Source organism: Eurytemora carolleeae, unplaced genomic scaffold (assembly GCF_000591075.1).
Source record: "Eurytemora carolleeae unplaced genomic scaffold, Eaff_2.0 scaffold138, whole genome shotgun sequence".
Taxonomy (NCBI): domain Eukaryota; kingdom Metazoa; phylum Arthropoda; class Copepoda; order Calanoida; family Temoridae; genus Eurytemora; species Eurytemora carolleeae.
Genome location: NW_019396046.1, coordinates 185,127 through 195,116, shown reverse-complemented (window position 1 = coordinate 195,116; position 9,990 = coordinate 185,127). Strand labels below are relative to the sequence as shown.

At 33.9% G+C, this 9,990-nt stretch overlaps 1 protein-coding gene across 1 annotated transcript in view; it reads right to left on the bottom strand.

Moving 5' to 3' along the window:
- Positions 1 to 4,996: 4,996 nt before the first annotated feature.
- LOC111702639 (uncharacterized) overlaps positions 4,997 to 9,990 on the bottom strand; it is a 34,816-nt gene continuing 29,822 nt past the window's right edge. Inside the window, exons 43-48 of the mRNA XM_023474396.1 lie at positions 9,289 to 9,439; positions 8,941 to 9,154; positions 8,047 to 8,720; positions 7,113 to 7,315; positions 5,591 to 5,984; positions 4,997 to 5,422 (exon numbers count right to left, since the gene is read on the bottom strand). Of these exons, the coding sequence (XP_023330164.1) occupies positions 5,339 to 5,422; positions 5,591 to 5,984; positions 7,113 to 7,315; positions 8,047 to 8,720; positions 8,941 to 9,154; positions 9,289 to 9,439 (1,720 nt within the window). The 3' untranslated portion in view covers positions 4,997 to 5,338. The remainder of the gene's footprint in view (positions 5,423 to 5,590; positions 5,985 to 7,112; positions 7,316 to 8,046; positions 8,721 to 8,940; positions 9,155 to 9,288; positions 9,440 to 9,990) is intronic.

Here is a 9,990-nt window from a genome sequence, read left to right as displayed (position 1 = left end):
GTTTTTTAGTAATTCTGTGATTATTAATATTTGTTAATATTTAGCTTATTTGTTAATTCACAATTTTCATTATTTACTACGTAGATAAATTTTTTTTATTCAAGAAAGTTATTTCTTTTAAGTCTTAAAATGAAGATGGCCATGCTTTTCCCGTTTTAGGAGAGAAATCGTATCAGGAATATTTAAATTTTCATGCTGCTATAAATATTTTTCAAATAGAAATCAATAAAAACTTGATTCTCTTTACATTATTTTTTTCGTTCTTTTTTTTATGTGTGCAGTCTTCCATTTAAAGAGGAGGGGAGAAATTTTTTTTCTTATCTTGGGTGTTTTGTAATTTTGGTGTTTCTTCTGTTTTTTAAGTAATTTGTAAATTTTAGCGCACTATCATTTTTTTATGCATACAAATTATATTTCTTTTTTATAAAAGTAAATTTGCAAGCATTTTTTATTCGTGCTTTGAAATATTTGACAATACCATGTATTCACTTATTCAAATCCGGTTTAGTATTCAGATCCGGATCCAGGGTAGTATTCAGATCCGGATCCAGGGTAGTATTCAGATCCAGATCCGGAGTAGTATTCAGATCCGAAGTAGTATTCAGAGCCAGATCCAGGGTAGTATTCAGATCCGGAGTAGTATTTAGCTCTAGATCCGGGGTAGTGTTCAGATCCGGAGAAGTATTCAGATCCAGATCCGGGGTAGTATTCAGATCCGGGGTTGTATTCAGATCCGGAGTAGTATTCAGATCCGGAGAAGTATTCAGATCCGGAATAGTATTCATTGATTATAAATCTACATTCGTAGTCAGCCTTAGAATAAAAATTCATCATCGGCTTGTAGACGGGTGAATACTATACATATACATCCTAGCTCTATTTTGAATTAAGAAACTAGTAAGTTTAGGATCAAAAGACTCTGGCAGAGAAACTTTAGGATAGTCACTAACACTCTATTTCAAAAGTACCTAAAATGATCATCCTAGGTTGAGGCAGTATTAGTAAGGGAATAGGATTATTTAATGTTTAAAACACTTTAATCAATGTTGGCATAAAAATAAATTAAAAACTAAACTATAAAAATATAGAAGTAAAAATGCTAAAATGAGCTTTTTAAATAATATGTATGCATCCTGCAGGTCCGCTACCGTCAGAGCAACACACCCAAACATCTAGAGCGATTAAATTGTTTTAGATTGTGAGTCCATACAATTCGAAAAATTTAAAAAATTCCATTAAAATACCCCTAAACAAAGGGAGCACTGGCTCCACTAGTACCATTTGCCCGGAGTATAAATCTGCGAGCAAATGTTTCATGGGTCCAGTGCTCCCTTGAGCACTGGACCCACGAATAAAACTTGCATTAAAATAAATATCACTCCGGAAAAACCCAGTTCAAGATGCCTCGCTCCAACAGCCACAGACAAGCAGTTCACCGAATGACTCATTTAAATAAAATATTATTCATATTTTAAAAACCGATATATAAATTGCCTAGTTAACCGGTATTAAAATAAGACCAGGCCGAAACAAAAAACATTAAAAGAAAAATACACTAAAATTGGACCGAAATTAAATATGTATTGAAAACCTTAAGTGAAAAAATTAAATGAAAAAAGTTGATGAACAAATTAAATGAAAAAATTCAAATGAAAAAAATTTAAATAAAAATTTAAATAAAAAATTATAAATAAAAAATGTAAAATTTTTAAATCCTATTCTACCTATAATCAAAAGTTTAGTTTTTTTCATCTTCCGAACAGTAAAGATGTATTGCTCGAGTTTTTTCTCGGGAACATCCATTGGTAGATAGTAGTCTTCAAGGTTTATCTGAGATTTTTTAACAAATGATTTCACATATTTGTGCCGGTTAGAACATCCATTAAATTTGATCGTTGTTAAAAACTTCTTTTTCTTGCTAGTTTCTTGTCCTTTCCTAAGTTTCTTGGGATTTTTAATTTTAGAAATTTGATTTACAGAAAATCCTTTTAATTTAAGAATGTGGTGTATAATTTTATACTGGTTGTTTCTTTCTCTTGGAGTGGTGCAGTGAGTTCTTGCAGTACAAAAATATCCATTTCCTGCCATTTTCTTATATTTCCAGGCGACATTGGAATTAGGAGGAATAATATTGTACTTGTTGTTCTGTTTTCTCAGTACTGTCGTGAATGGGTTTTCAAAAGAAGGAAAATTAAATATTCGTATGTTCAAAAATTTTCCCTGGATGATTTTAGTTTCCATATTAAAAATAATATCTTTTGGATACCCAGTGCAAATTACTTTGATTGCTTTACATATATCATCAGGCGCTCCAACTATATGTACCGACACATCATCTCTAAACCTAAGATACCGCTTTACATTGTTTTGAAGATGGTGTCTTGATAAATTATTAAAAATGCTTAATTCTGCTATTCTCAAAATAATTTCGCTGCCTCTGGCTGCTGAGCAATCTCCCATTGAAAAACCTTTTAAAGTTTTAAACATTCCTAATGGCTCTTTGAAATACGAATGGTCCATAATGCACGTAATTAACAATGTAATGTAGTTAATTGAATTTTCGGAAAAAGATGCCAATTTGCATGCTTTGTTCACGCTGGATATCAGTAAATTTTTGTTGCAATTTGAATATAGGTCGCTGAAATCTCCTTCGATTTCTACAGAATTGCCCCAGTTACCTGTTTTACTTTCCTTGACCCTATTTATAGCCTCATCTATTCCTCCAACTGAAGGGGACCATTTACCGAATTTTTTGTTAAATTCATTTTCTATATAGAATAATAGATGATTAAAAACCCTATCTAAAATTTTCTGGATGGTTTTAATTGGATCCTTCATTGAGCTTTTTATACCCCGTGACGTTAAATTAACAACATTCTTGTGATTTACCTCTTGGAAGTTTTAAGATTTTTGGCATTAATCTAAGTACTCCTATTTCAGAATCTTTTTCTTCCCATCTAAAATATGATTTAGTTATAATTTTTGATAATTCGTTTGGCAGGTTTATTTCAGCTTGTTTAATGAAATCAAGTATATTCCTTATATACCAATCTTCGTCTAGATCTACTTTTCCAAAATGTTGTTGAAGGTTTATTTTCTCGTACTGTTGCAGTAGGTCTTGAACGTACATACAAACATAACCAATGTTTTTATCTCCCTCTATCAAAATTTTATTTTGCCCTGGTTCAAAAGCTGAATTAAAGAATTGTTCGTCTGGAAGATTTTCAACATTTCCCTTATTCCTTCGCATCTGGGTTGTAAATAAACTTAGCTCTTGTTTATATATATTAATTGCATGATCCAGGAACTCTTTAATTTTAATTGTTACATTTGATTCAATTATGTTCTCCAGGTCTTCCACAATATTCCTGGGATTGATTACAATTGAAATGTTGAACTCAGATTTGATGTATGATTTCAAGATTAAGATAATTTCTTTATTAAATCTATCAATTTCCCTGTTGGTAGAATAATTTGTTTGTGGTGAATATTTTTTGCCTAGTTTTAAATTCTTAATCAATTCTGGATTTATTTCCTCATCTGTTAAATTGAAAAAAGACTCGCTTTTTAATGCTTGTCTAATTGCCTCGATTTCTTCGGAAGTATAAATATCCATGGACTTATATAATCTGTTTAATAAATATTTCTCAAATTTGCTAATTAATACATCAATCTGTTGTAAGATTAAATCTTTACAGTGGCTTGGAGAATATAAATCAATTGCTTTGACGAGCCGTTCCCTGTAATTCATCCTCATCAGGGTTGTTCGTAGTTTACTGTAAAATTCGATCCATATTTGATTAAACCCATCACCTGAAGAAATCTTAAAGGTCCCGTTGTTTTGTAGAGTTGCGAAGTCTTCCGAGATCTCATTGAAAGTTTCTACCTTACAGTGTTATCATATTTTGTATTATAATTCTATCTTTAGCTTTTGTTACCTGGCCGGTCATACCGGCCCGTATAATCATGTTTATAAATAAATCAGTTGAATACAGACTTTTGTTCAGTATAGACGGAATCGGAATGATTCATTAGAGTTTTAGGCGGTTTAGCCATGCAGTAGTCAGAGTTGACTGATAATTAGAGTTTGAGGCAGTTTGGCCATAAAGATTCAGTGAGGAGAGACGGGCTAGATCGTTACATAAATAATAATATCGGGTTGCAAAGATACAAAGATTATCAAAACAGAGTTTGTGACAAAAACTCAATTCCTCTCTAAAACCCTGAAACAATCAAGCTCTTCCAAAACATCCCAGGGGGTGCTAAGCTCCCCCCCCTGAAAAGAAAAAAAAGTTACGTCTCCCCTGGAAAAATTCCTGAATACGCCCGTGGAAGAAAGCTGTAATGTATAGTGGAGGCTCGGTCTGCCTAGCAAATATGGGAGGCTCGTTACCTCCCTCACCCGGCACGAAATTCAAACTAAACTTAATAACCATTTCTAACCCTACTGGTTGAAGGGAGGCGAGGTATAAAGTATTTGAGCCAAAAACTTTTCTTTTTCGAGAGGGTTCGAGACTTTTTGATTAGATTTTTAACCAGAGCGTAATTGATCATGTTAAATGTATAGATTTAATATTATTTAGCATGTATTAACAAATTTTATCTGTATATTGAAAATATTAAATTTTGTACCTGTGTTTTTTTTATTTTCGTCAACTTCGGAGAAATAAACACATTTTAAACACATTTGTCTGTTACTTATTCAAAATGCGCAAATGTTGAAAGGTGTACTCAGCTGGGGTGATATTTTGCTTTTAAGCCCATCAGAAAATAGTGAAAATTTTACCCCATCTCAGCTGGGAATAGATGGGTTTCAGGATATGTTCACCATAGATTTAAAAGAGGCCACCAAGGCCATAAAACTACTAAACACTCTTTTGTTTATTTTTATGCGCCAAAAATCAAGGTTTATTATTCTCTCTGGTGCTAACTCTCCGACCCTGCCTTATTAGTGGATATAGCGCTGACCTATAGTACTCCATTAAAACTACAAGTGTATAATAATAAGCATATATTTCCATTTAAGGATTTGAGGTAGAAACAAGAAATTAGAAAAATCCAACTATTTCAGAAAAATTTTCATATAGCTGATATAATGATTTTCATATAGCTGATATAATGATTTTCTATCAGTTAAAGCCATTATAGCTGATAAAGCAAATAAAAACGTGACATAATTTACATTTTAAATCAATAAATTACTGATCTGTTAGTGGCCATTAATAAATCAACTAATGATCTGTTAGTTGTCATTACTTAAATTATCAGTTGGTGGCCATTAATCGAACAGTTAATCAATCAATTATTGATTTGTCGGTGGCCATTAAACATCTATTTATTAATCTATTTGCATGACATCTTCTTCAATAATCTGAAAGAGCTCTCCGTTCTGCATATAGTACTGAGGTTGAGATCTTTGGTCCTAAACATCAATAAATCAACGAATGAATGAAATTATAAAAATAAATTATCGGAAGGATGAATGAAGGACTGAATGAATAAATAAATAAATTAATTAAATGATTTAAAGTGCACCAAAGGAGATTACATAATTCGATGAATTAAATGAATAATGGATTGATTGAGCTACCTGCTCCTGTTCCTGTTGAAAGACTACCTGTCTCCCCAACTCATCTACATAGATTGGTTGATCCTGGTCCATATATACTCCTCCCTCCTCTCCTCCTTGCTGCAGGAACACCTCCCCCTCCTCCCCTCCCTGCTCTAGGTACACTTCTCCTGTCTCCCCACCCTCCTGGAGATACACTTCTTCCTCCTCCCTGCCCTGCTCAAGATACACCTCTCTCTGAACACCCTCCAAATCCTGGACGTAAACCCGTCTCCCCTGGTTCTCTTGGTAGTTCGATGACAGCATTTGACTAGAAAGACCAGCATTGTTTTGTCCTAGGAATAACTGTTGGCCTCCATCCTGCATAATATATTGCCCGCCACCATCAGCAAGATGTACAACTTCCTCATCACCCCTAGAATACAATCCATCATTCTTCTAAATTACTTTGCCAGCGGAATATAATTTCACTGAAAGGGGCTGTAAGAGTAATTTCAAGTGACCCTGCATGCAGGGATGACATTGACCAATTTACAACGGTACCACCGAAACCTTAATGTGGAAGATACGCAGTTTTTTTTGACTCAAAAAGTGTTTATTTCCGTAAGTTTCTCCCTTGCTTCTTATAAGCAAGAAAAGTATTCGCAGATTACCCGCAAATGAAAATGAACAGTTTAAAAAGAAAACAAAAATAGTGATATATAATTCATTCTTGACCAGACAAAGCTTTTAAGGGTACTGTTGTGAATCAGGCATTGCCATTTTTGCAATTACGCTTACTGTCACTTTAAATGTTCCTTGGAATAATGATATCTATGCAGATGCCTTGTGTTTTTTTTAATGAAAGAACATTTAAAATAACAAATGGTTTTTCAGAACAATCGTTCAGTGAAAAAAAGAATGAATTTAATGGAAAATAAACGTTAATTTTGATTAAAAAACACGATCGAAATGGTCGTTCACGAACAATAAATTTTCATGTTGGACGAAATGTGCGATTTTGAAAATGAAAATCCGCAGAACTTAAAAGAAAACCTGTTTTGCCGATAAAAATGTTACTTAATTTTACACCGGCAAATCACAAAATGGGGGATAAGAATTCTCATATAGGAATTGGATCTTTGCCACAAACTCTGATTTTCCTATCCCTATATCTTTGCAACCCTATGGCTTAGATATTTCAAACTATGAATTCTGTTTCATAAAATAATCTAAGCTTGAAATATCCAAGATAGTCACCATCAGGTTGCAAAAATACAGGGATTGGAAAATTTGATTTTGTGGCAATGACTCAATTCCTTTAAATTAAGTAATAATACATCCTGCATATATGCTCATGGCTTACTTTGTGAGAAAACTACAGATTTTTATTATGAAAAAAAGATAAAGTGAAATAAACCTAGTTAATTAGGAATTAAGGAAATTTTACTTCATTGAACATTGGAACTTCAGGTTCCAATTTCCATTAGGCTAAAGTTTTAGGCAAGTAAAATTCCTTAACTTCCCTGTCCAGCATTTTAAAATTATATTCATTTATCCCAACCTGTTATATATTTGACCAGTATCAGACATAACAACAAAGTGCTCTTGTTCCACTTGCTGCTGCTCTCCTGCATGGAAAAACTGGTGCTGCTGCTGCTCCCCGGTATGTATGAACTGTTGCTGGTTTGCTGGAATATATTGCTGCTGGGAATACTGTTGCTGGGCCCAGGCCTGATGGGAAACAGTCGGGGCTTCTTCCATCTCCTGATTTTCAAACATTTTATTTACAGACAAAAAATATAGGAACAAAGGAATTGAGTCTTTCCCACAAACTCAAATGTTCTAATCCCTATATCTTTGCAATCTGTAAGAGTAAACCATTGTTTTTTCAAGCTTAGATTATTTCAGCTGACAGAAATGATAGTTTGAACAATATAAGGTCCTCAACATCGGGTTGCAAAGATACAAAGATTATCAAAACAGAGTTTGTGGCAAAAACTCAATTCCTCTCTAAAACCCTGAAACAATCAAGCTCTTCCAAAACAGTCAAAACAGTAGTGTTGGGACATATCATTGAAAGACATTTATTAGAAAGACATTTCATAGATTAAAAAAAATCACTGATATGACAATTTTACAGACAGGGCATTTCATAGAAAAAAAATTTAGAACATTTCAAAAATAGGACTGAGGATATTTTGCATGGATAAAATTATTTTTTGCTTCTTCCAAAAAATCATATCTAATAAATCAAAATTGCTTTTCTGTCTATGAAATTACCTATTTATGAAAATGTCCTATAAATGAATTTATTTTTCTTTAAAATTTCCAGTATATGAAATGTCCTATCTGGGATTTTATTATCTATGAAATTTCCAAACAATTAAAGTTCATTTATTTCAATTTCCAGTTTTTCTTCAGAAACTGAAGTTATTAAATTCTTACTTTCAAAAATACAGAAGATTCCACTGTCCAGATAATGAAAGTATGTTTACCTGTATCCCACTCGAGAGAAGGGCTAAGCCTAGAACATCAGCAGCATCAGATGGAATTTCAGAAAGGTCTAGAGTACCACCCTGCTCAACTGGGGACAGAGCTTTCTCAGGCAATGAAACTCTCCTCTGATTGGGTACATTGATACCTCGTGCTATAAATCCCTGGTTCTGATTGGACGAAACATTGCTCTGAGTGTCTGATACCAGATTGTGATTGGACGTGGAGGGCTTTGGTAATGCTTGGACAGAAATCTGACTTGTTCTATGAGCTTGGCTGATTACTGAGATATTCTTTGTATCGTGATGTGAAATGTTAACTTTTTGTGAAGATGTCAGAGGGATGAGCCCAGGAGCAGGACGAGACCTTCCAGGTAACTCTTGTGGGACTGAAGGGCTGATAGTTGTAGATTGGACGGAATTACTAGTTTCAGATGCCTCTGATGCATAAAACTCTGGATGCTGAATCTTGTGAAGGATTCTCAGATGCTTTGCCTCCATGACATATCGATGTCTAGCCTTATCATTGAGCAGAATCCATGTTTTGGGTAGATATGATCCTAGTTGATCAACATGAACACCCCGAGATATATATTCAGATTTCTTCTCTCGGGCCCAAATAGTGAAAGCATTCATAGGCTTAATAATGGTTCCATCTGCTTTCACAGTTTTAATTCCTATAAAATTTAAATATTTTGGAGAAAATATTTTGGATGTTAAACAGAAATTCTCAAATTTTGACAAATGAAAAGCATTGGTGAATGGATTTTCAGCTTAAAAAACAAAAACAGAAAAAAATTTGAACCAACAAAAAACGACAAACCCAGAAACCTCATCCACAACAAAATGAAAAAGATCATCACATAGCATCGTTTTGAATAAATCTTTTAAAGAAACCTGTGACATCTGTATATGGAGTAGGTGGAGATGCACGATGAGGACGGACTGGAGACACAGTGGAACACTCTGCTCCCTGACTAGTTGGTAAGGATGGTTGACTAGGTTCTTGTTTCTGCTTTCTAGCAGAAGCAGGCTCCTCCTTTTTGCTCAGGAGATACTTTAAGTTAGAAACTGCCAGTTTCTTTTTATCAAAGGGTAACCCATCCAAGCTCTGAGATGCAGACACAAATAAAGTAAGAACTTTTTTAAAAGATTAATTTAAAATGAATTTTGCTTTGTACAGAATATGTTTAAAAAAGGCTCCTAAGAGGACACAGATCACTTTTAACATTTGTGAATGCATTCCTTTGTAAAGTCATCAAACAGTTTAGCACGTCTTCTCATAAGTGCTTGTTTAGAATTTTCTAGAACTCGTCCTTCTTCATTCAGATTTTCTAATTCAGTCTTAGCCCGGTTCAGGATCATGGTTTTGGTGGTGTTCTTGGTGAACAATTTACTAGAAAACATTAATTATGATAAATTATTTATTACAAACATAGGCTTTACGATTGAACATAGTCTCACACCTGTTATCATTCTGAATTTCTACAATTCTTGACTCACATTTCTTTACTCCTTTAAATTCTATATTTCTATATACTCCTACAGTTCTACATTTCTATATACTCCTACATTCCTCTTCTACATTACTAACCTTCTACATTACTACATACTAATCATCTCTGTGTACTCCTACAATACTAGTCTCCGTGTACTCCTAAACTACTAGACTCCATGTACTCCTGAACTACTAGTCTCCGTGTACTCCTAAACTACCAATCTCCACGTAACTAATAGACTCCGTGTACTCCTAAGCTGCTAGAATCCGTGTATTCCTAAACTACTAGACTCTGTGTACTCCTGAACTACTAGACTCCGTATACTCCTAAAAACTACTAGACTCCGTGTACTTCTATACTATTAGACTCCATGTACTCCTAAACTACTAGGCTTTGTGTACTCCTAAACTACTAGACTCCGTGTACTTCTACACTATTAGACTCCGTG